This window comes from Notolabrus celidotus, chromosome 14 (assembly GCF_009762535.1).
Source record: "Notolabrus celidotus isolate fNotCel1 chromosome 14, fNotCel1.pri, whole genome shotgun sequence".
Classification (NCBI taxonomy): Eukaryota; Metazoa; Chordata; class Actinopteri; order Labriformes; family Labridae; genus Notolabrus; species Notolabrus celidotus.
The window spans coordinates 11,875,013-11,901,596 of record NC_048285.1 but is presented as its reverse complement, the minus strand read 5'-3'; the positions used below and the strand labels follow the sequence as shown (position 1 = coordinate 11,901,596).

General features: G+C 38.8%; 2 protein-coding genes across 5 annotated transcripts; both read left to right on the top strand.

The window, feature by feature from the left end:
* The first annotated feature begins 152 nt into the window (after positions 1–152).
* LOC117824872 (probable E3 ubiquitin-protein ligase HERC4) lies at positions 153–13,223 on the top strand. 4 transcript variants are annotated; one of them, XM_034700360.1, is made up of 23 exons: positions 153–458; positions 2,171–2,303; positions 2,385–2,461; positions 2,804–3,031; positions 3,403–3,494; positions 3,908–4,035; positions 4,210–4,364; positions 4,705–4,760; positions 4,955–5,046; positions 5,139–5,198; positions 5,329–5,425; positions 5,600–5,780; positions 6,078–6,229; positions 6,441–6,560; positions 6,693–6,797; positions 6,946–7,122; positions 7,668–7,802; positions 8,078–8,244; positions 11,125–11,191; positions 11,309–11,379; positions 11,570–11,753; positions 12,705–12,807; positions 12,903–13,223. In XM_034700360.1, the coding sequence occupies exons 1-23, from the start codon at positions 248–250 to the stop codon at positions 13,133–13,135; spliced, it is 3,024 nt and encodes a 1,007-aa protein (XP_034556251.1). In that variant the 5' UTR covers positions 153–247; the 3' UTR covers positions 13,136–13,223. The 4 variants fall into 4 exon arrangements, with proteins under 4 accessions (XP_034556251.1, XP_034556252.1, XP_034556249.1 ...); XM_034700361.1 differs by having other exon boundaries at positions 154–458; positions 6,681–6,761; XM_034700358.1 differs by having other exon boundaries at positions 154–458; positions 6,681–6,797.
* A 2,602-nt stretch (positions 13,224–15,825) lies between these two features.
* On the top strand, positions 15,826–26,526 carry LOC117824873 (probable E3 ubiquitin-protein ligase HERC6). The gene is made up of 23 exons (XM_034700363.1): positions 15,826–16,552; positions 17,604–17,736; positions 17,817–17,893; positions 18,232–18,459; positions 19,281–19,372; positions 19,742–19,869; positions 19,944–20,098; positions 20,885–20,940; positions 21,132–21,223; positions 21,316–21,375; positions 21,496–21,592; positions 21,744–21,924; positions 22,139–22,287; positions 22,506–22,622; positions 22,751–22,867; positions 23,020–23,196; positions 23,692–23,826; positions 24,087–24,253; positions 24,420–24,486; positions 24,604–24,674; positions 24,773–24,956; positions 25,771–25,873; positions 25,969–26,526. Exons 1-23 carry the CDS (start codon positions 16,342–16,344, stop codon positions 26,199–26,201), a joined length of 3,030 nt encoding a protein of 1,009 aa, XP_034556254.1. The 5' UTR covers positions 15,826–16,341; the 3' UTR covers positions 26,202–26,526.
* Positions 26,527–26,584: the final 58 nt, after the last annotated feature.

Sequence of the window (26,584 nt, the reverse complement as noted above, 5' to 3'; positions counted from 1 at the left end):
CAGTCAAGGCTAAGATCCATTCACAGTCAGGGTTTGAATTTGTATAGGGGACTAGTGTTTGTTCCAGGTTTTATCAGATGAAGTAACCTCGTATGAGTATCTGGCTGACATGATAAGGTGGCCTAAGTCCTCAGCCAGTAAATGAAACTGAAGTATAAGTGTTATCTCCGACGACACCTGAAGGCAGCATTAATTGTGACTTAAATTCCACCACTGAGACCATTAACACACCAGACCAGCTGTAGACATGGTGCAGCTGTACTGCTGGGGAGATGGCTCCAGCGGACAGTTTGGTCCTCAGACGGCCCTCAGTCCGGTTTCCTGGACTGTCCCGGGGGTCATCACAGACATCTGCTGCGGGGACCGGCACACTTTATTCCTCACCAAGGATGGAGGTGTTTTATCAAGTGGACACAACTCTCAGGGACGAAAAGAAGGCAAAGATGGAAGGACACCAGGTAAAGTTAAAACAAATAAATAATCTGATACTTCTACAAGATGAAGAAACAGGAGTCGACATAAAGTGATTGTGTTTCTTTTAAGAATTGACAAGTTTAAAGTGAGTATGCATACATTTTTTTTTTTACTGGTAATCCGTTTTCCCCTTAAAAGTATTAAATACAGTGTTAAACTAAGGTTGTGTTTTTCATGAGAGTGGCAATGAAACGTGTCATTGAAATTCAAAGCCTATGCGTCACTATCACAATAAACATCACGCAGGTAAACAACCTGATCAAAGTTTCAGTTTCGTTTCCCTCTGATCTCTCCAGGCAACGAAAGTTAGCATTACTCAAAGCCCTCTGTCATATGTTGAGTTCAAGTGCAACTAGGAAATTTGAGATGTCAATGAAGGGGTTGAAAATTAAGTTTTTTTTTAGCATTCAGCCTTTTAGTGGACATAAAGGGGGAATAGTTAAATTAGCATTGAAGAAAATATTTTAATATTTGTTTTATACAATTGAATTAATTATTATTATTACAAATCATAATTAATGAATGTGACAGTGTCAAATGCAATATATGTGGCAATGCGTTACACTACATTTTCCTTAGTGTTATATAATTTTGTACAGTATGTATAATATTGGACCATCTTACCCTAAATGTGTATAACTAATAATTATAAAAATATAATAACAAGAACTTCATCACAGAGTGAGATGGAATTTATTTTCACTATATTTTTCTAGTGTACTTGATTTTGATTTGATTTGATTTGATTTGATGACTTTATTTCGAACACGTAAAAGTAAAAATACAAAATAAAAGCATACAAGTAGAAAAGAAGAAAGAGTTATACAAACATACAAGAAAAAAAGAAACAGTTATACAAAAGAAACAAAATCAATATTAGCAAGCAGTGAAACAATTTACTTTACATGTGCGAAAAGGAGTAGGAAGAAGTAAAAACTTATCTAATTCTACCCCTCTATTCACTATTTTCTGTCCATATACGAGTGCAATCCCACAAGTCAAATCTTCATATATTACCTGCATATTTACACCAACAAACAAAAGTGAACCCCTGGTGATTCTCAGCACTAGTCTTCCTCCTTGTACCTCATGAAAATCATTTCTTTGTACTTCTTGAATTGAATTGAACTATAAAAGGTTTTTGCTTTTACTTTTTTTATTTCAAACTGAGAAGTTCATGCACACTGAAGAGTTAGAGGCTAAGATTTAGTGAGCAACAAGGCATATATTCTATAGCTACCAATTCTAAAAAACATACAATTGAAATAGAGCTTTTCTGACCCCTCAGTAATCTATTATATATTTTAATTTTTTTACCTTGATTGGTCGCTGTGACTGTGCTGTGCTGCAAAGACGAATTTTTTGGTGACTCAAAAAATCTGTTAAAATCTGTTGAGGTATTTTTCCCTCCCTCAGAAGACTTGCAGCACATGATTTGAAGCTCCAATCCAATTATCCTCTAAAATTGTGAAAAGCATATAAACTGCTGATTCCATTTTTACTTTGTTGTCATCTTGTTGAGGCTGTGCCTGTTCTTCTTCCCTGTGCTGTACAGGTGCTTCTCAAAAAATCGGAATATTATGAAAAGTTATTTTTTCTGTGATTTGAAGTTAAAATTGTATGTTTCAATTTACAATTAACATCTCAGTTGATGCGTTTCTGTCCATGTTTCTTTCTCTCTGCCATGCTGTCTAAGGTTGTGTGGAGGGGCTGAGGGGTGTGGTGTCGATGGCCTGTGGACAGGATCACTCTCTGGCTCTGTGTGCATCTGGACATGTGTTCTCCTGGGGAGCAAATGAGGATGGACAGACCAACAGTCACAGACCAAGGCAAGAACCAGTTTGCACTTATCACTGTTCATCATAAAAGCTCTTTATTTTCTTACTCATTTTTGTCTCATCAACATGCAGTCGTGTGCCCATGCCAATGCCAGTACAAGTGATTCAAGTCGCTTGTGGAAATGTTCACTCTCTGGCTCTGACTCAACGTAAGACAGCAATCATGTTCTGATTACATTTTGTGTTTGAAATAGAAAAGTGGCAGCTCCAGTTTTAAATCTCCAGAGCCCCTTGAAGTCTAAAAAATATATACATTTTACACTGGTAACATGTTATTAGTGGTCTTGTGGACACAATGCAATTATATTTAGGATGCATGTATGGCAAATATATAAATATTTGAATGCAAAATAAGAGAAACATCCAGAAAGAAAAAACTATACTAATAACAAGATTTGACATTTCACACATTATTCCATCATCCTTTCAGAGTGCACAGATTTCTCATTATGTGGTAATTCTCATTACCTTCACTATTTTCCACTCTCCAGGCGGAGAAGTTTTCACGTGGGGCAGTAACAGCCACGGTCAGCTGGGTCTAGGGAAGGATGTGTCACTGCAATGCACACCTGTCCATGTAACAGCTCTGACTGGCGTAGCGGTGACACAGATTTCTGCTGGGGCGACCCACACTTTCTTCCTCACACTGCCCGGCCTGGTGTACTGCTGTGGGGCCAACAAATCAGGCCAGCTGGGGCTCAACAGGGTGGATGAGAAAGGTACAAATACTACTCTCTTGTTCATAGTTGGCAAGCAGCATATTGTCAAAGAAGGGCCTCTTCACTCTTATCAGTCTGTTCTTACATTTGTTGGTAGTTTGATGCTACCGGCTGGCAATGAGCGTAATAGCTGCTGTTTCATCTTGAAAGAAGCTGTTTGATTCCTTTTTTGCTTTTGAGGTGTTTCGTTCAATGCTCATGATTGCTAAATCAAATGTAGTAATATCTTTTAAACATCAACATGGTTTTATTATGCCAAACAATATTTCTATCCTGTGAACAGAGTTTTTTTTATTTGTCCAAATGTCTACCTAGTTTTCTCCTGACAGCCAAAAGGCCCAAACATTTTTAAATATACCGTATCACCACAGGCAGGTTCAACATCTGTGTGGTACCTGCCCTCAGACCTCTGGACATCTCCTCTATCAGCTGTGGAGAGGCACACTCTGCTGTGTTAACAAAGGTACACTGTCTTTGTAGTGTGGATTTGATGGTTCACTGTAGGGATCCACTGATATTGGTTATTCAGGGCCAGTACTGATACGATTATGTGTAGTTGATTAGATGGATAAATGATATTTAGAACCGATACGCAGTTAGAGTAATATTTTTGTTGAAAGTTAGAATTAGGGACAAACTCCAACAGAACATCAAAACTGAAACTTCTAACATTGTATACATGATTTAGAAGTTACCAAGTTACACTAACACATTTACACCACACAATTGTGAGACATCTAACCAATCAGAAAATGTTGTGGGAGGTAAGACAGAGTATGTGTAATAGATAATGTTCATCTTTTCATCAATATCTGGGGGCATGATAATCAATGGCAATTTAAAAAAATAACATTATATGACTCTGTGATTTTCCAGGATGGTAAAGTTTTCACTTTTGGAGAAGGCGGCCACGGTCAGCTCGGTCACAACTCCACTGAGAACGGAATGAAACCCAGACTGGTTGAAGGTCTGGAAGGACCCACTGCACAGATTTCATGTGGCAGGTAAAACTTAAGGAGGTGGTTTTATGAGAATCTATAATTTTGATGTTATTTAATAGTGTTATAATTGTTGGCATGTTTTAGTGACATAATAAAATTATATATTTTTTTACAAGCTGTTATTGAGAAAACTTGTAATTAAGTCTGTCAATGCATTTTGAATCACTTGTCTCCCAGACGTCATACTCTGGTGTTGGACTCCTCAAGCCAGCTGTGGGCTTTTGGCAATGGAGTCAAAGGTCAAATTGGAAGTGGATGCACAGAGGACAGTCTTACTCCCACTGAGGTGAAACTTCCATGGATGAATGACAAGAAGGCAGCCGCTCCCAAAGGTACGAATGTGTCTATGTTTATATGTGTTTTGTGGTGTTTATCATATTTTAATGAGTGTGAGTAACAGTCGGACCTGTCTTTGACATTTTATACTTTTGCAAATATCCCCCATGAGATGCATCAGGCAGTGAAGCAGAGCACTTTCTCTTCCTCTGTAATGGCATGGCTTCCAAAGATTATTAGATTAAGTTTCATATAAAGTTCCCCACATATTTGCATCATTTGGCAGTGAAACATTGCATTTTTTTTAACTCCAAGAGATGTGTTTGAGAAGGTGTTATAACACTTGTGGATTTTGAATAACATTCCTGTTTCAGTGTTGATTTTTTTTATGTGCAGACCTGAAAATATCTGCTGGTTGGAACACAAACTTTGCATTCTCCTCACCTGCACAGGTAATGTGTTCAAACATATTTGGGGCCTGATCAGCTCTTCGATTGACAATCAAATATTCAACATTTTCACTAAAGACAGTATTTTAGATGTGCCATAGCTGAATATTTTTTACAGTCAAAATTCACAGCACATGCAGTAAAGCACTAGCTCTTCCACATTGTACTCAGAAAAATGTTGTATGTCTCTCTTTCAGAGCTTGAACCGAAAACAGATAACAGGGCGGTTTGATGAGACAAAACTGCAACATTGGTTGTCTGTGAAAAACGGCAACACAGGGGCAAAGAGGTGTTCATCAATACTCAACTAATGTTTGTAATAGTGTAAGGTGTCAGTCTAATGCTCAGTAACTACAGCATTCCCCTTTCTGTGTTCAACAGAGAAATGTGTGGGGTGTTTTCGACATGTTCCAGTCTTGTTGCAAGTTTCACTAAGACAAAGTGAGTGCTTTTTTTATCAGCTGCACTTGTTTAGGATATATTGGTGCAAAATTACTTCTCATTTTAAGATTTTGAAAAAAAAAGGAAGATGGTTTTGTTGCTGAAACATTGTCACACTTTCTATTTTTAGTTGGTCTTTAACAGAAGCAGGTGCTTTGACTGTGGACCTCGAGGCAGCTAGCAAAGTTTTGGACCAGCTCCTGGCAGTACCATGGATCAGAAGAACAGTATAGAACATAAATTCTTTTTTACATGCATCCTTTAGATCAAATGTTTATTTGTCTGAAAAAGTAACTGGCAGTAATGACTTAATAGTCTCTCCTCTTCTGATTTATTCCTTTACAAACAGATCTATGTGGTGGAAACAGTGCCAAGTTATCTCATAAATCTTGTCTCTGCAGGTGAACCTTAAGGTCCTGGTGGACTCGCTGATGGCTTCCAAAGATGACATCAAATCACCAGAGATCTTTTTGCTGCTACTGACGTGTCCCCTTCTCCTAGAGGACTCTCATGTCATTAGTACAGTGGTGCCTTTGTCCAACATCATCGCAGATCTGAGTGAGAAGCATCGTGAAACACTAAGTAAACAGCTCCTGTTATCTTCATGTTTGGTCCAAAGGTTTGGCCAGTGTCAAATACTTGTGTACTAGTAAATAAAGCAAATGAAAAAAAAAAGTGTTTTTTTTCACGATGATGAAATAAGTTTGGATTTTCCTTGATGATCCTATTACAAACCGCTTTTCTTTATATGTCACATCAAAATCTGTACATAGTTATGAGTCTTATAAAACTTTTCCTGCTTCTGGAAACTTTAAAAAGTTTCAACTGGATTTGATATGCCGTTATGGAACACTCTGTATGTGTTGTGTTTTTCCACAGAGAGCTGGTGGTCTTCCCTGACACCAGCCATACTAACCAGGCACATCTTGGTGTTCAAAAATGCCCTGATCTTCATGCTAAAAGAGGGCCTCTTGGCAACTCACAACCATGAAGTCAGACTCGTGTTGGAAGTTCTCAAACTGCTCTACAAGGTCAGTGTAGGGTTGTGTTTAGTGTCAGCTGTGCTGTGTTTTGAATGTGTATCACATACAAGAGACAACTAAAGGGTTTTTATAAGTAAAGGGTAAGATAATTTAACATCTTGCCTCGATTGAATGAGGAATTGGTCAATAACTGAGAAAAAACAGAGTGTTTCAGTGATGTCTTTAACTATCAAACTGCTGTTGTCTTTTGATTTCACAGGCAAACAAAGCTGGAAAGTCCTCCAGGGTCCCACTGAGCACCTTTTACCTGGAGGGAATCAGTAGTAAGGTGAAGCTAGTTGACGATGTAACTTGTTGGGACAAACTTTTAAACCAAGAGGTAATAAAATTAAGTACAGTATCCACGATAATTCAGAGAAAAATCTGACCTTATATCCTGTGTATTCTCACAGCTTAATGATCTCTCTTTAAACCATGTTTACTTTTTGTTGTCTTAAAGCATGATGAACAGACCCCCAGCAATAAGGAAGCAGCAGCAATTTTCTGCTGCTACCCGTTTGTGTTCACTCTGGTTGACAAGGTGAAGGTCTTTAACTTCTATGCAGAAAGAATAAAGGTATAGTATATATTTTTAAATCATTGCATCATCGCTGCACTTTTCATAATTTGAGTAGTTTTATCTACTGTATAGTTTTTTACTGTAAAACATTTATTGATTCCTTTGTGATAAGACATCTTTGTAAAAGAGGGTTTTGTAATTACAGATAGGGCATAGAGTTATATATCAAAAGGCTCTGATAAAGTCTGCGGAGGTGAAAGGACTTTCAGACCCTGTGCCAGCCCCGGTCTTCCAGCTAACTCTGAGACGTACTCACCTGGTGGAGGACACCTTCAGACACCTCGCTGCAGCCGACCACTGTGCCTTCCAGAAGGAGCTTTTAGTAAACACCAACATGTTTGTCTTCTTGTTTGCTTGAAGGCTTTGTTATGTAGATTTGTCTTTAGGACACAAAACAAGAAAAATATTATAGCAGGAGTTTAATATAATATGATTAGAAGAACAACTCTTCATGCTTACCTGTGCAACTGAAGTCTGACAAGAACACAGCCAAAAAGGTCAATTTGTTGGACTGATTTACATTAAATCTCACTATTAAAAAAAGAAGAAATCCAGAAATGGTTACATGTGAAAAATTGCAAATATAAGGGAACGAGAATCTCTGCAGCAAAAATCTCAAAGGCTTCTGTCTTGTGATAAGAATGAAATAAATCTCAGATTTGAATGACTTAAAGCTCCTGTGAAGAACTTATGTGTTCAGTTTTGGCGCCCCATGTGGACAAAGCAGTATCTCTTCTCTCCTTATCCTGAAACATGCAAAGATATTTTCAAACAGTAACCTGCTCTCTTTGAACTGATGTATACTCTATATTTTGTATTCAATGTAACTTGAGCGAGGTATTCTAAGAATTATCATATCATTTCTAGGTGCTGTTTAAGGATGACAGGAAGTTGATGAATGTCAACAGAAGCGACCTCTTCTTGCTCTTGTTTGATAAGCTGATCGCTCCTGAATCTGACATGTTCATGCACAACGAGAACATGTGCTGGTTCCCTTCCAAGGTAAGACCAGATCATCTAGGAGGGAAACACTGGCATGTAGTGATCTTATTTGTAGCTATCTTGTACATAAAAGTCTGCAGATTACAATGAAAATAAGAGGGACAAATGATGAAGGAAAACTCTGCCTTCACTGATGTCTGTTGCCCCACTGTACATTTCCCTTCCTTTATATTTTAGTTTATATCCTTTAAAAGTGACCATTTCATCCTGTGAGAACTTCAAAAGTTATTCATTATCACAAAATCCAAACTATGTTTGTATCATCAACCAAACAGCCAAAGGTGGAGAAGCAGGATTACTTCTTCTTTGGTGTTCTGTGTGGAATGGCTCTCTACAACAATAACATCATCCACCTGCGCTTCCCACTTGTTCTCTTCAAGAAGTTGCTTCGTCTCAAACCCTCGCTGGATGACTTGAAGGAGTTCGACCCCGTGATGGGAGAGTAAGATTTAAAAACACAAAGCTTTATTCTTCATGCTTTTTTAACCTACAGCTGTTTTTTGACATCTTATTTGACAAAAGTTCAAATTTCTTTGTTTGAGTTTTGATGTGTTTGTGACATTGTTTTTTTTTTGTTGTTGTTTTTTTATAAATATATTTATTAGATTTTTTTAAACAAACAAAACATATACATTTGGCTCACATATATATACAGTTAGGCCCAAAAATATTTGGACAGTGACACAAGTTTTGTTATTTTAGCTGTTTACGAAAACATATTCAGGATACAATTATATAATCAATATGGGCTTAAAGTGCAGACTCTCAGCTGTAATTTGAGAGTATTCACATCCAAATTGGAGAAAGGGTTTAGGAATTACAGCTCTTTAATACCCAGCCGCCTCTTTTTCAAGGGACCAAAAGTAATTGGACAATTGACTCAGAAGGCTGCAAAAAAAAATAACAAGGCTGCATGGGCTCTTCCCTCATTAACCTGTCATCAATTAAGCAGTTAAAAGGTCTGGAGTTGATTCCAGGTGTGGCGTTTGCATTTGGAAGCTGTTGCTGTGAACACACAACATGCGGTCAAAGGAGCTCTCAATGGAGGTGAAACAGACCATCCTGAGGCTGAAAAAAAAGAAGAAATCCATCAGAGAGATAGCAGAAATGTTAGGAGTGGCCAAATCAACAGTTTGGTACATTCTGAGAAAAAAAGAGTGCACTGGTGAGCTTGGGAACTCAAAAAGGCCTGGACGTCCACGGAAGACAACAGTGGTGGATGATCGCAGAATCCTTTCCATGGTGAAGAAAAACCCCTTCACAACATCCACTCAAGTGAAGAACACTCTCCAGGAAGTAGGTGTATCAGTATCTAAGTCTACCATAAAGAGAAGACTTCATGAGAGTAAATACAAAGGATTCACCACAAGGTGCAAACCATTAATCAGCCTCAAAAATAGAAAGGCCAGAATTGACTTTGCCAAAAAACACCTGAAGAAGCCAGCCCAGTTCTGGAACAGCATTCTTTGGACAGATGAGACTAAGATCAACCTGTACCAGAATGATGGGAAGAAGAAAGTTTGGAGAAGAATTGGAACAGCTCATGATCCAAAGCACATCACATCTTCTGTAAAACATGGTGGAGGCAGTGTGATTGCATGGGCATGCATGGCTTCCAATGGCACTGGGTCACTTGTGTTTATTGATGATGTGACAAAAGACAGAAGCAGCCGGATGAATTCTGAAGTGTATAGGGATATACTTTCTGCTCAGATTCAGCCAAATGCAGCAAAGTTGATTGGACGGCGCTTCACAGTACAGATGGACAATGATCCAAAACATACTGCAAAAGCAACCCAGGAGTTTTTTAAAGCAAAGAAGTGGAATATTCTGCAATGGCCGAGTCAATCACCAGATCTCAACCGAATCGAGCATGCATTTCACTTGCTCAAGACAAAACTTAAGGCAGAAAGACCCACAAACAAGCAGCAACTGAAGACAGCTGCAGTAAAGGCCTGGCAAAGCATCACAAAGGAGGAAACCCAGCGTTTGGTGATGTCCATGGGTTCCAGACTTCAGGCAGTCATTGCCTGCAAAGGATTCTCAACAAAATATTGAAAAGTAACATTTTACTTAGGGTTATGTTTATTTGTCCAATTACTTCTGAGCCCCTGAAATGAGGAGCGTTTGTATAAAAATAGCTACAATTCCTACATGTTTAATCATATATTTTTGTTCAACCCCTTGAATTAAACCTTAAAGTCTGCACTTCAATTCCGTTGTAGTTGTTTCATTTCAAATCCAATGTGGTGGCATGCAGAGCCCAAATCATGAAGATTGTGTCACTGTCCAAATATTTCTGGGCCTAACTGTATATATCATGGTTATATATATATATCATGGTTAGCATTCAGGTTAAGCTATAGCACAAAGCCTCTTGTAAGAATAGTGGAAACATTTAGCCCAATATATATATCAGGAAGGGTTCCCATGTTCTACGGAAAACATCGTTTCTGGAATGTAGTCTGCAAGTTAAGTAGTCCAGTGGGACATATTCAAGTATAACTCTCTGCCATTGTACCTTGGAAGGGACCCTATCTGTAATCCGGTTTAAAAGAATACATTTTCTGGCACAGAAAGTTAACATCTTATAAAGTTTCCTCTTATATTTATCAGTAACAGTAACATTAGGTATACCTAGAAGTAATGACAATGGTCCACCTTTGGTATCAATATGTAGGATCTTGTTAATTTCTTGTTCTATGACCTGCCAGAACCGCTGGATTTTTCTACATGACCATAGGCAGTGTGTGAGACTACCGGTTTCTGCCTTACATTTTTGACATTGTGGGGATGAATTTGGATTAAATTTGGCGGTGGGAAAGAGATATATGAGCTCTGTGCAATATCATTAATTGAACTGCCTTCACTCTGTTACATACACTTAGTGTTTTTGCATCCTTCCAGTTATCATCTGTGATATTAACATTAAGTTCTCTTTCCCATATGCTTTTTAAATATGACGTACTTTTAGTGTCATTTTCTTTAAGTATAGTATAAAAGGAACTAGTAGAGCTAGTGGTTTTTAAGAACAGCTGCCTCTCACAGTTTGAAATATTTTGACACTCGAGTATTGAGGTGTCCTTCCTGACAAAATTCCTCAACTGCAAATATCGGAAAAAATCTTGTTGTTGAATTTTGTACTTTTCCTGCAGCTGAGCAAAAGACATGAAAATGGAGCCCTCCAGTAACTTAGACAGATTAGTTATGCCTCTCTCTGCCCAGGAGCCAAAACATTTTTTGTTCGCTGTTCCAGGTTGTGTGTGTTCTTGACATTGTTAGGTGTCAGATGTGTCAAAGTGATGTTTTTGTGTTTCTTCAGGTCTCTGCGGTGCATTCTGGAGGACTACACACCTGATGAGGTGGACGACCTGATGTATACTTTCACTGTGGGTTCGATAAATCACTGAACAACTGATAGTTTCACTTCATACTTTCACAATTGACTCTTGTTCCTGAACATTTTTCTTATGATACTCTAATCGGACTGTAAATATTCATCACAGGCGCCCTGGGATGGTGAGGAAGTTGAACTTGATCCGACAGAACCTGGAAAACCCGTCACAGCAACAAACAAGTATGTTTACATCAAATACTGTCTTTATGTTTTCACCAGTTCAAGAGTTACTGAGGATTTGACTTAAGGATATTTACTGATTGTTTAAACGGGGAATGCACAGCTGACAAAAACAAAACAGGAATGTTAGAAATGTCAGTTCTTGGTTAAAACTGCTTCTATAATGTTTGGATTTTTTTCTCCTAAATAGAAAACAGTTTGTGAACGCCTTTGTGGACCATGCCTTCAACAAATCAGTGGAAGGAGTGTTTGAAGAGTTCAAGAGAGGGTTCTTCAAGGTGTGTGAGTACTCCGTGGTGGGCCTCTTCCAGCCAGAGGAACTGCAGGCTGTGATGGTGGGCCAAGAAAACTACGACTGGGATGTGTTCAAGCAGGTACGCTGAAAACCTGTAGTATTCATTGCTACCATTGTTCTCAAAGTAGAAAAACTATCTCTCCACCCAGTGACATATTTAATATATTTGGGGACTATGCAAGAATGCAGCAAAGCAGTATTAGAATCCCCACATATTTCTGCTTGCAGCTGCTGTATGCAAAGTCACAAGATGCTACCTAAAGCATCATTGGCCCTGCAAGACACCAGGTTTAGTTACTCACAGAATCTCAGGACCCCAAACAGATGTAACAGTGTATGTGGTCCTCAGACATCAGTCCCTGAATGTAGATGACAATGACTCAGTGGCGGCTGAATAAATATTTGACAGATCCTTCCCATGGCCCCCAGGGACTCACAGTTGCCTGCTGAAAGACCTACAGGGGTCAGTATATGCCTTTGATTGTAGTCCTACGACACTCCTGTTTAAGGCACACATAGAGCTGGTCAGTTGCCATGAGGGCCGGTCTAGCCCTGACATACAGTTCTGGCACTCTGACAGGGCAAAGTGTGGATTATATCCATCTTATTATGTCTCTCTTGTAAAGGCCGAGAAAGGACAAAGCTTAATCTTTTGACTGAGATGTGAATCAGAGGACACCTGAGGCAGAAAGGCTGGACTCTACAATCCTCAAGTCCTTTAATTGTGGGATGTCTGAGACCCCTATGTGAGGCTTGGTATTAGTGTGTGGTCTGAAGAGAGACACTGATTTCACCTGGTAGTCTGGTTTTCATAATGTGTACACCTGAGTGCTAGCAGGCCTGGTGGTTACACTGATTGCTTTCAGTAGACAGCTCAAAGAAAATAGTAATCACAAACACAGCACTGCTTTATATTGGCCTCCTGAAGTATGCTAGTAATACTAGTGTGTCTTAATTATACACCCTACATGCAGGTGGAGACATTTGCTTGTACGTACATATGAAATATTTATTGCATCTTTTCAATCAGAACACGGTGTATGAAGGAGGCTACCATGCTGGGCATCCAAACATCATTGCCTTCTGGAACGTGTTTGAGAAACTGACAGCTGAGGAAAAGAAAAAACTCCTCTGTGAGTATGAAACATGACAGTGATGATCATCAAGGGTCAAATGTAGGATCATCATTTCATCTAACACAGTCTCTCTTCTTTGTTTTTGTTCCCAGTGTTCGTCACAGGCAGCGACCGTGTCCCGTTCCAGGGTATGGAGAGCATCAGGATGAGAGTTACTGTCCTTCTCGATGCCGGCGAAATCCATCAGCCAGAGTCCCTCACCTGCCACAATCTGCTGTATCTGCCCCTCTATCAGCAGTACCCGGTCGAGGAGACGATGCAGACAAAGCTCCTCCAGGCTATCTATCACAACAGAGGCTTCAGGAAAGAAGACCCCACAGAATAATGTCACCATGGCTTCTTTAAAAAGATAGCTATCATTTTTCAGTTTGTTCTTATATTCTTATGTCTTAAACCTGCCTACTATAACTTTATTTTAGTTTCTAATGCTATATAATCATATGATAAATTAAAGTATTACATTAGAACAGTGGCACACTCGGGCTGTGTGAGGGGCAGGAGAGAAACCCCCCTAAAGAGGGCACCTTCAATCAATCAATCTCTTTTACAAACAGAGGAAGTCTAGACCATACTCCAGGTTCAGTTATTAACAAAGACCCAACATCAAGACAGGATTATCCCTGTCCCCTCTTACAGACAGGACTCAGTCTGATCTGATCTTAATGCACCATGAGCATTGCATGGGGGGGGGTCTAAGTCTTGGTAGTCTAAGCCTATTGCAGCATAACTACGAGCTGGTCCAAGCCTGAGCCAGCTCTAACTATAAGCTTTATCATTAAGGAAAGTTTTAAGCCTAATCTTAAAAGTAGAGAGGGTGTCTGCCTCCTGGACCCTGACTGGTAGATGATTCCAAAGGAGAGGTGCCTGATAACTGAAGGCTCAACCTCCCATACATATGTAGGGTCTGGAAACCCAGGAAACTTTGAGTATCTAACACTTAATTTCCTGTTCTGGTGAATACTTTTGTGACCTTTTGTGGTGGGAATTGAATTATGTAAAAGGAAAATACAAACTGATTTATATATTATTGATTATATTATTTAATTAAAGAAGAACAAATCCATGCATGAAGCTCACATTCCAGTAAAATGTGTACTCATTTTTGCACCCAAATAACCTACTAAATAAAATATTTCACTGTAAATCTGGCTGTCATGTTCAAAATGTGCTAATTTTAATGATGTTTTGTTTTTAAGTCTAAGGAAATCCATTTAACCATAACCAAACTCCATCAATCAAAATTCTTAATTTATTCATCATTGATCATGTCAGTGGTTTGAAAGGTTGTGCACTTTCTGCGTACTTGAACAGTAAACGCTAAGATCCATTCATGGTCGGGGTTTAAATTCCCCACAATATCCAGGTAGAGTCAGTCCTTGTGAACACGATGAGCACTTTGTCACACCATTCAGAGAAAGTTTTTATTGGCACCTCAGTTCACTGAACATTGCAGGAAAATGCAAAGCTCCTGATTGTTTTGATTAACCTAAAGTGAATGTGAATCTTACCCTGGTTTGTGTTTTACAAAAAACACGTTAAAGCAAAAGAAGTGTTCCTGACATTAAATCAAGGACATTAAATTTGAAGAGCAGTATATGATTTAGTCGCTTTGTTCAAATTTCAAGCCTGAAGCTTTCTCTGAGACAGCAGTTGGTTGGGTCATCTCCCTCTCCTGGCAGAGCAGGGAGCAGGAGTTGGAGATGGAGATGATAAGGGTCAGGTGTGGTCATTTCTTTTCCCTTTGTCTTTGAACATGCTGGCACTGCAGTCAGGTTAAGTTGTAAGGAAGCGTAGAAGTTGATATTCGGCTCACAGACTGAGCATGAACTGAAGAGAACCCTGCTAATCCTCCATTTTGATTTATGGATCATTCATTATGGAAGTTCAGTCCTGTTCTTGTTTATTGTTATTTTCAATTACAAATGACAATGTATTGATGTTATTATCATTTATTGTACAGAAGCAAATCATCCTTTTTTCATCCATTCTTCATCCATCCACCCTCAATTCATCCTCTTTTAGTCAATAAACAGAGACTCTTGGATTTCTGTGTTTAAATGTGCACACCAGCTAAGGGTTCAATGATCACTATTTTCTAAGACAAAAGTAACTGCACCAATTCTAGCAGAGTTACGTAGCGGGTTTGTGTGATGTAGTGTGCTGTTATGTTTTAATTTGGAGTAGTTTATTTTAGCCCTAGGCTGCATTATTATTATTATTATTATTATTATTATTATTATTATTATTGTTATTTTTATTATTATTGTTATTTTTATTTTTTATTATTTTAATCATTATTATCTAAACCATTGTTTTAACATGTATTTATTTATCTTATTTATTTTGTGTTCATCTGATCTCGTTAACTCTACCTTATTTTTAACTTTTCTTTCCACTCTTACTTATTTTATTAATTTTACTGTGTTGATTTTCTTTTTTAAGTATTTCTTTCTTAATCATGCCTTTTATAATTATACCATTGCTGTTGTTTTCTGACTGTCTGTTACTCTGTGAAGCACTTTGGGCTACATGTTTTTATGTATGAAAGGTGCTATATAGATAAAGTTGAGTTGAGTGCTTTCTTCCTGTCGGCTGAGAAATGTCACTGGATATCAGACAAGAGCAACATCTGTAATAATACATTTTCAACCAAACATATATAGGCCTACTGAATATTTATTTAAAAATTAATAAGCCAATAATTATATGTGTGGAAATAAAATGAAAGCCACTTGCTCGAATACACACACTACGGAGCATATTGCATTCATATGAAAAAAAATATTCTGCCCTGTTTTTCTGAATTAACTTATTTATTTATTTAACCAGGTGAGTTAATTGAGAACCAATTCTCATTTGCAATAACGACCTGGGCGAGATAATTTTCTCTGAATTATAAATAAATGAAAGTTTTTCTCTAGATTAAAAAAATGTTTTAAGTTTTTCTAGATTAAAAATAAAAATCTGCTCTGTTTTTCTGAATCAACGATATCGCTAGTGTAAAATCCCAGCAGCACCTAAAGGCAACATCAGGAAGTAAACATTCCCCGGCTGTTCAGTTTAATTCGGTGAAGATATTTTTCATTCACAAAAAAAAAAAGTTCTAGTGATTCCAAGAAAATGATTAGTTCTGAAATACAGAGATTTATTTAAATAATGTGAATGTAAGACCCCCTTAAGAAAAAGACAAAAAACAAAGGTGAGACAGGTGACATGTTACTGTAAGAGTTTATGTGTGTTTTCTGTGGGTAAAATGCATTGACTGTATAATGGCGTTGAGACAGCCAAGTTCATCTTTTAGTGGACTAGTGTTTGTTCCAGGTTTTATCAGATGAAGTGACCTCGTATGAGTATCTGGCTGACATGATAAGGTGGCCGAAGTCCTCAGCCAGAAAATTAAACTGAAGTAAGTCCTCAGCCAGTAAATGAAACTGAAGTAAAAGTGTTATCTCCGACGACACCTGAAGGCAGCATAAATTGTGACTTCAATTCCACCACTGAGACCATTAACACACCAGAACAGCTGTAGACATGGTGCAGCTGTACTGCTGGGGAGATGGCTCCAGCGGACAGTTTGGTCCTCAGACGGCCCTCAGTCCGGTTTCCTGGACTGTCCCGGGGGTCATCACAGACATCTGCTGCGGGGACCGGCACACTTTATTCCTCACAAAGGATGGAGGTGTTTTATCAAGTGGACACAACTCTCAGGGACGAAAAGAAGACAAAGATGGAAGGACACCAGGTAAAGTTACAACAAATGAATAATCTGATACTTCTACAAGATGAAAAAACAGGAGTCGACATAAAGTAATTGTGTTTCTTTTAAGAATTGACAAGTTTAAAGTGAGTATGGTATGCATACATGTAAAATTATGATTTTTGATGGGTTACCTGTTTTCCCCTTAAAAGTATTAAACACAATGTTAATCTGAGGTTTAACTCATAGACAGTGTTTTTGTGAGTCTGTAACAAAAATCCATGAGAATCCTGCTTATGTTTTGAGAGTGGAAATGAAACAGGTGTCACTAAAATACATATAGCCTGTGCGTCATGATCACAGTAAACATCACGCAGGTAAACAACCTGATCAAAGTTTCAGTTTCGTTTCCCTCTGATCTCTCCAGGCAACGAAAGTTAGCATTACTCAGAGCCCTCTGTCATATGTTGAGTTCAAGTGCAACTAGGAAATTTGAGATGTCAATGAAGGGGTTGAACATTGTTTAGCCTTTAGATTAAACTAAGAGTGAGAAATGAGAAGTGGACATAGAGGGGGAATATTTGAAGTAGCATTTTGAGTTCAAGTAGCATTTGATTAAACATTTTTGAGATTTGTTTTATACAATTGAATTCATTATTATTACTTATAATTAATACATGTGTCAATTTCAATGCTTGTAGGTCAGTGGAGTTGCGTATGTGTTTGGGGAGGGAGTTCCAGAGGGTGGGGGCAGCAATGGAGTATGCTGCGAAGATTACTTTTTTGGTGACTCAAAAAATCTGTCAGAACTTGAGGACTTTTTTCCTCACCTAAGAAGAATTGTGGAACATGATTTGCAAGCTGCAATCCCGTTATCCTCCTCTGAAATAGTAAAAAACCTTTACAGTGGTGATGTCATTTTTACTTTGTCATCTTGTTGAGGCAGTGCTTGTTCCTCTTCCTTGTCCTGCACCTCAACAAATATGAATATTGTTTTTTGTAATTTGAAGTTTAAATTGTATGTTTTGATATACACTTTAGGTCTCAGTTGATGTGTTTCTCTTTGTGTTTCTTTCTCTCTGCCATGCTGTCTAAGGTTGTGTGGAGGGGCTGAGGGGTGTGGTGTCGATGGCCTGTGGACAGGATCACTCTCTGGCTCTGTGTGCATCTGGACATGTGTTCTCCTGGGGAGCAAAGGAGGATGGACAAACCAACAGTCACAGACCAAGGCAAGAACCTGTATGCACTTATCGCTGTCATCATAAAAGCTCTTTATTTTCTAACTAATTTTTGTCTCATCAACATGCAGTCGTGTGCCCATGCCAATGCCAGTACCAGTGATTCAAGTCACTTGTGGAAATGTTCACTCTCTGGCTCTGACTCAAGGTAAGACAGCAATCATGTTCTGATTACACTTTGTGTTTGAAATAGAAAAGTTGCAAATCCAGTTTTAAATCTCCAGAACCCCTGAAGTCTAAAAAAAATATACACTTTACACTGGTAACATGTTATTAGTAGTCTTGTGGACACAATACAATTATATTTAGGATGCATGAATGGCAAATATGTAAATATTTGAATGCAAAATAAGAGAAACATCCAGAAAGGAAAAGCTAGAGTAAGAAAATTTGACATTTTACACATTATTCCATCATCCTTTCAGAGTGCACAGATTTCTCATTGTGTGGTAATTCTCATTACCTTCACTATTTTCCACTCTCCAGGCGGAGAAGTTTTCACGTGGGGCAGCAACAGCCACGGTCAGCTGGGTCTAGGGAAGGATGTGTCAGTGCAATGCACACCTGTCCATGTAACAGCTCTGACTGGCGTAGCGGTGACACAGATTTCCGCTGGAGCGACTCACACTTTCTTCCTCACACTGCCCGGCCTGGTGTACTGCTGTGGGGCCAACAAATCAGGCCAGCTGGGGCTCAACAGGGTGGATGAGAAAGGTACAAATACTACTCTCTTGTTCATAGTTGGCAAGCAGCAGATTGTCAAAGAAGGGCCTCTTCACTCTTATCAGACTGTTCTTACATTTGTTAGTAGTTTGATGCTACCTGCCAGCAATGAGCGTAACAGCTGCTGTTTCAGCATCTTGAAAGAAGCTGTTTGATTCCTTTTTGCTTTTGAGGTGTTTCATTCAATGCTCATGATAGCTAAATTAAATGTAATAATATATTTTGAGCATCAACATAGTTTTATTATGCCAAACAATATTTCCATCCTGGGAACAGAATTATGTTTATTTGTCCAAATGTCTACCTAGTTTTCTCCTGACAGCCAAAATAAAAGGTCCCCTTCATTTTTCATATCACACACAAAAATTAAGAAATGTTGTTTGTTATGGAATGTATGAAATTTTCAAAACTTCCTTAAAGCATCAGTATAACTTAAAAGTATTACAAATAACATATCATTTAAAATTTGGTTTATGTTTAAAAAAAAATCACAGCTGTTATTGTTTGATAAGGAAACACAGTTGTAGCCTTAAAAACAGATCAAAAATCTGTAATTGAACTATAAAACTACATGTTAGTTTCATCTTGATGATGAAGAAATCCTTTGATGTTACCTAACAGGAGGATTGTGTTGGTTGTTTTATTTTCTGCAGAAAAAACTTCCCTTTATTATGTGACTTAAATGTAGTGATAATGACACAAGGCATAATCTGCGACTATTAATGTCACACATTTGTATGTTTTTGCCATTTTGTCAGCTCATTTTAGTCAAGCCTTCTTTCCAACCTTTTTTAAATACCTTATCACCACAGGCGAGTTCAACATCTGTGTGGTACCTGCCCTCAGACCTCTGGACATCTCATCTATCAGCTGTGGAGAGGCACACTCTGCTGTGTTAACAAAGGTACACTGTCTTTGTAGTGTGGATGTGATGGTTCACTGTAGGGATCCACTGATATTGGTTTTTCTGGGCCAGCACCGATGATGTTTAGAACCGATACGCATTTAGAGTAATTATTTTTGTCAAAAGTTAGAATTAGGGACAGACAAAACTGAAACTTCTAACATTGTATACATGATTTAGAAGTTACCAAGTTACACTAACACATTTACACCACACAATTGTGAGACATCTAACCAATCAGAAAATGTTGTGGGAGGTAAGACAGAGTATGTGTAATAGATAATGTTCATCTTTTCAGCAATATCTGGTTAAATGATAATCAATGGCAATTTAAAAATATATATATTATATGACTCTGTGACTTTCCAGGATGGTAAAGTTTTCACTTTTGGAGAAGGCGGCCACGGTCAGCTCGGTCACAACTCCACTGAGAACGAAATGAATCCCAGACTAGTTGAAGGTCTGGAGGGACCCACTGCACAGATTTCCTGTGGCAGGTAAAACTTAAGGAGGTGGTTTTATGAGAGTCTATAATTTTGATGTTATTTAATAATGATCACTTGTCTCCCAGACGTCACACTCTGGTGTTGGGCTCCTCTGGCCAGCTGTGGGCTTTTGGCAATGGGGTCAAAGGTCAAATTGGAAGTGGATGCACAGAGGACAGTCTTACTCCCACTGAGGTGAAACTTCCATGGATGAGTGACAAGGAAGCAGTCGCACCCAAAGGTACAAATGTGTCTGTGTTTGTATATGTTTTGCATAGACTGTATAAAATATGGATGTAGTATCCGTGACATCACCCATCTGTTTCTGAAGAGCTGTTTTGAGACCAATCGGCGGCGGCAGCCATATTGCTTCTGTCCAGCCAGTGTGACGTAAAGAGGCGGAGTTTGAGCCTCCTAGCCAACAGCTGCAGCATTCCCGCAGGCAGCTGTGCCTCACATTGGAAGACTAGTAATCTCAATATCTTCGAAATTGCCGCGTTAGTAAAAAATTCACCCCCCTCACTGTGTGAGCTGATCGAGAAATGAGCTATCCAGACTACACTCGTATTTTGTACCAGGCTGTAAACGTGTTTATTTCTGCTGTAAAGATCGACTTTTTCCCATTCATGTGTATGTGACTTCCGGTACTTCTGGAGCCAGCCTAAAGCGGATCCTCGATGAACTGCAGTTTTTAGCACTTCCGCATTGGACTCATAGTTTTAGACCGGAGGTTGCCCCTCAGTGTTTTGTGATGTTTATCATATTTTAATGAGTGTGAGTAATGGTCAGACCTGTCTTTGACATTAAATGCTTTTGTAAATATCTCATTGGACACATCAGGCTTTCTCCTCCTCTGGAGCCGCATTATTAGATTAAGTTTCATATAAAGTTCCCCACATATGTGCATCATTTTGCAATGAAACATTGCATTTTTTAAACTCCAAGATATGTGTTGGTGAAGGTGTTATAAGACTTGTGGATTTTGAATAACATTCCTGATTCAGTGTTGATTTTTTTTTATGTGCAGACCTGAAAATATCTGCTGGTTGGAACACAAACTTTGCTTTCTCCTCACCTGCACAGGTATTGTGTTCAAACATATTTGGGGCCTGATCAGCTCTTCGATGTACAATCAAATATTTAAAATGTACACTAAAGAGAATATTTTAGATGTGCCTTAGCTGAATAATTTTTAAAATCAAGATTCAAACACAGCACATGCAGTAAAGCACTAGCTTTTCCACATCATACTCGATGTTGTATGTCTCTTTCAGAGCTTGAACCGAAAACAGATAACAGGACGGCTTGAAGAGACAAAACTGCAACATTGGTTGTCTCTGAAAAAGGGCAACACAGTGGCAAAGAGGTGTTCATCCATACTCAACTAATGTTTGTAATAGTGTAAGGTGTCAGTCTAATGCTCAGTAACTACAGCATCCCCCTTTCTGTGTTCAACAGAGAAATGGGTGGGATGTTTTCGACATGTTCCAGTCTTGTTGCAAGTTTCACTAAGACAAAGTGAGTGCTTTTTTTTAACGGCTGCACTGCTTCAGGATATTTTGGGGCACATTTAGCTCCCATGTTAAGATTTTGAAAAAAAAAAGAAAATTATTTAGTTGTAACACTTTCTATTTCTAGTTGGTCTCCAACAGAAGCAGGTGCTTTGACTGTGGACCTCGAGGCAGCTAGCAAAGTTTTGGACCAGCTCCTGGCAGTACCATGGATCAGAAGAACAGTAAAGAACATAAATGATCAAATGTTTATTTGTCTGAAAAGTAACTGGCAGTAATGACTTAATAGTCTCTCCTCTTCTGATTTATTCCTTTACAAACAGATCTATGTGGTGGAAACAGTGCCAAGTTATCTCATAAATCTTGTCTCTGCAGGTGAACCTTAAGGTCCTGGTGGACTCGCTGATGGCTTCCAAAGATGACATCAAATCACCAGAGATCTTTTTGCTGCTGCTGACGTGTCCCCTTCTCCTAGAGGACTCTCATGTCATTAGTACAGTGGTGCCTTTGTCCAACATCATCGCAGATCTGAGTGAGAAGAAACCCGAAACACTAAGTAAACAGCTCCTGTTAACTTCATGTTTGGTCCCAAGTTTGGCTATCCAAATTTGGATCCTATTTCATCCCGCTTTTCTTTATATGTGACATCAAAATCTTTTCAGAGTTATGAGTTTTATAAAACTTTTCCTGCTTCTGGAAACTTTAAAAAGTTTCAACTGGATTTGATATGCCGTTATTGAACACTCTGTATGTGTTGTGTTTTTCCACAGAGAGCTGGTGGTCTTCCCTGACACCAGCCATACTAACCAGGCACATCTTGGTGTTCAAAAACGCCCTGGTCTTCATGCTAAAAGAGGGCCTCTTGGCAACTCACAATGAAGTCAGACTTGTGTTAGAAGTTCTCAAACTGCTCTACAAGGTTAGTGTTGAGTTGGGTTGTGTTAAGTGTCAGCTGTGCTGTGTTTTGAATTTGTATCACATACAAGAGACAACTAAAGGGTCTTTATAAGTAAAGGGTAAGATAATTTAAATCTTGCCTCTATTGAATGTGGAATTGTGCAATAACTAAGAAAACCATAAAGAGTGTTTCAGTGATGTCTTCAACTGTCAAACTGCTGTTGTCTTTTGATTTCACAGGCAAACAAAGCTGGAAAGTCTTACAGGGTCCCACTGAGCACCTTTTACCTGGAGGGAATCAGTAATAAGGTGCTGCTTAACCTCGTAACTTATTGGGACAAACTTTTAAATGAAGAGGTAATAAAATGAAGTACAGTATCAACGATGTTGCAGTAACTCAGAGAAAAATCTGACCTTATACCCTGTTTATTCTCACTGCTTAGTGATCTCTCTTTAAACCATGTTTACTTTTTGTTGTCTTAAAGCATGATGAACAGACCCCCAGCAATAAGGAAGCAGCAGCAATTTTCTTTTGCTGTCCGTTTTTGTTCACTCTGGTTGACAAGGTGAAGGTCTTTAACATCTATGCAAACAGGATAAAGGTATAGTACATATTTTTAAATCATTGTACTAACATCGCTGCACTTTTCATAATTTGAGTACTTTTATCTACTGTATAGTTTTTTACTGTGAAACATTTTATTGATTCCTTTGTGATAAGACGTCTTTGTAAAAGAGGGTTTTGTAATTACAGATAAGGCAAAAAGTTATATATCAAAAGGCTCTGATGGAGTATGTAGAGTTGTACGGACTTTCAGAGCTTGCACCAGTCCCGTACTTCCAGCTGACTCTGAGACGTACTCACCTGGTGGAGGACACCTTCAGACACCTCGATGCAGCCGACCACTGTGCCTTCCAGAGGGAGCTTTTGGTAAACACCAACATGTTTGTCTTCTTGTTTGCTTGAAGGCTTTGTTATGTAGATTTGTCTTTATATTACTTAATTGTCAAGAAATTAAAGGGGAACTCACACTGATGTAGCTCACACTTTTAGTTATCAGGACGTTTTAAGACTCATACAAGAAAAACATTCTAACAGGAGCTTAATATAATATGATTAGAATAACAAGCATTTATGCCTACATGTGCAACTGAAGTCTGACAAGAACACAGTCCAACAAATTTATCTTATTGGCTGATTTACACTAAATCTCAGATTTGAATGACTTAAAGCTCCTGTGAAGAACCTATGTGTTCAGTTTTGGCGCCCCATGTGGACAAAGCAGTATCTCTTCTCTCTTTATCCTGAAACATGCAAAGATATTTTCAAACAGTAACCTGCTCTCTTTGAACTGATGTATACTCTATATTTTGTATTCAATGTAACTTTAGCGAGGTATTCTAAGAATTATCATATCATTTCTAGGTGCTGTTTACGGATAACAGGAAGTTGATGAATGTCAACAGAAGCGACCTCTTCTTGCTCCTGGTTAAAAAGCTGACCGCTCCTGAATCTGACATGTTCATGCACAACGAGAACATGTGCTGGTTCCCTTCCAAGGTAAGACCAGATCATCAAAGAGGGAAACACTGTAGTGATCTTATTTGTAGCTATCTTGTACATAAAAGCAGATTACAATGAAAATAAGAGGGACAAATGAAGGAAAATTATGCCTTTACTGGTGTCTGTAACCCCACTGTACATTTCCCTTCCTCATAAGAGTTTATATCCTTTAAAAGTGACCATTTCATCCTGTGAGAACTTCAAAAGTTATTCATTATCACAAAATCCAAACTATGTTTGTATCATCAACCAAACAGCCAAAGGTGGAGAAGCAGAATTACTTCTTCTTTGGTGTTCTGTGTGGAATGGCTCTCTACAACAACATCATCATCCACCTGCGCTTCCCACTTGTTCTCTTCAAGAAGTTGCTTCGTGTCAAACCCTCGCTGGATGACTTGAAGGAGTTCGACCCCGTGATGGGAGAGTAAGATTTAAAATCCCAAAGCTTTATTCTTCATGCTTTTTTAACCTACAGATGTTTTTTGCCACCTTATTTGACAAAAGTTCAAATATCTTTGTTTGAGTTTTGATGTGTTCGTGACATTGTTAGGTGTCAGATGTGTCAAAGTGATGTTTTTGTGTGTCTTCAGGTCTCTGCGGTGCATTCTAGAGGACTACACACCTGATGAGGTGGACGACCTGATGTACACTTTCACTGTGGGTTTGATACATCACTGAACAACTGCTAGTTTTACTTCATACTTTCACAATAGACTCTTGGTCCCGAACATTTTTCTTATGTTACTCTATTCGTACTCTAATTATTCATCACAGGCGCCCTGGGATGGTGAGGAAGTTGAGCTTGATCCAACAGAACCTGGAAAACCTGTCACAGCAACAAACAAGTATTTTTACATCAAATTACTGTCCTTGTGTTTTCACCAGTTCAAGAGTTACTGAGGATTTGACTTGTATAATGTTTGGATTCATTTTTCCTGAATAGAAAACAGTTTGTGAACGCTTTTGTGGACCATGCCTTCAACAAATCAGTGGAGGGAGTGTTTGAAGAGTTCCAGAGAGGGTTCTTTAAGGTGTGTGAGTACCACGGGGTGGGCCTCTTCCAGCCAGAGGAACTGCAGGCTGTGATGGTGGGCCAAGAAAACTACGACTGGGATGTGCTCAAGCAGGTACGCTGAAAACCTGTAGTATTCATTGCTACCATTGTTCTCAAAGTAAAGAAACTATCTCTCCACCCAGTGACATATTTAATATATTGGGGACTATGTAAGAATGCAGCAAAGCAGTATTAGAATCCCCACATATTTCTGCTTTCTGCTGCTGTTTGCAAAGTCACTAGATGCTACCTAAAGCATCACTGGCCCTGCAAGACACCAGGTTCAGTTACTCACAGAAGCTCAGGACCCCAAACAGATGTAACAGTGTATGTGGTCCTCAGACATCAGTCCCTGAATGTAGATGACAATGACTCAGTGGCGGCTGAATAAATATTTGACAGATCCTTCCCATGGCCCCCAGGGACTCACAGTTGCCTGCTGAAAGACCTACAAGGGTCAGTATATGCCTTTGGTTGTAGTCTACTTAGACACTCCTGTTTAAGGCACACATAGAGCTGGTCAGTTGCCATGAGGGCCGGTGTAGCCCTGACATACAGTTCTGGCACTCTGACAGGGCAAAGTGTGGATTATATCCATCTTATTATGCTTCTCTTGTGAGGACGAGAAAGGACAAAGCTTAATATTTTGACTGAGATGTGAATCAGAGGACACCTGAGGCAGAAAGACTGGACTCCTCAAGTCCTTTAATGGTGGGATGTCTGGGACTGGTTACACTGATTGCTTTCAGTAGACTGCTAAAGGGAAATAGTAATCACAAACACAGCACTGCTTTATATTGGCCTCCTGAAGTATGCTAGTAAGCACCCTACATGCAGGTGGAGACGTTTGCTTGTACATGATATATTTATTTTATCTTTTCAATCAGGACACGGTGTATGAAGGAGGCTACCATGCTGGGCATCCAAACATCATTGCCTTCTGGAACGTGTTTGAGAAACTGTCAGATGAGGAAAAGAAAAAACTCCTCTGTGAGTATGAAACATGACAGTGATGATCATCAAGGGTCAAATGTTGGCTCATCATTTCATCTAACACAGTCTCTCTTCTTTGTTTTTGTTCCCAGTGTTCGTCACAGGCAGCGACCGTGTGCCTTTCCAGGGTATGGAGAGCATCAGGATGAGAGTTACTGTCCTTCCAAATGCCAACGAGATCCATCAGCCAGAGTCCCTCACCTGCCACAATCTGCTACAACTGCCCCTCTATAAGAAGCGCACAGTCCAGGAGACGATGCAGAAGAAGCTCATTCAAGCTATCTATCACAACAGAGGCTTCAGGAAAGAAGACCCCACAGAATAATGTCACCACGGCTTCTTTAAAAAGATAGCGATCATTTTTCAGTTAGTTCTTGTGTTCTTATGTCTTAAACCTGCCTACTGTAACTTTATTTTAGTTTTTAATGCTATATAATCATATGATAAATTAAGTTATTACATTAAAAAAGAAACTTAAGACAAGCGGATGAACAGCCTGTACGTTTAGCTTTCTCTTATTTCATCTCAGTTTTTTAATGTTCAATGTTTTGCAAATCACCCATGTTAAACATGTAAGTCTTGGTTATTAAACTCTTTTAAAGCTTTCTGTTTAATGTTTAGTTGATGAAGCAGTAAAGACGAGGTATGAATGAAAGTGTAGTCATTGCTCCATCTCAACTTCACTTCTTACCGTTGAGTAAACAACTC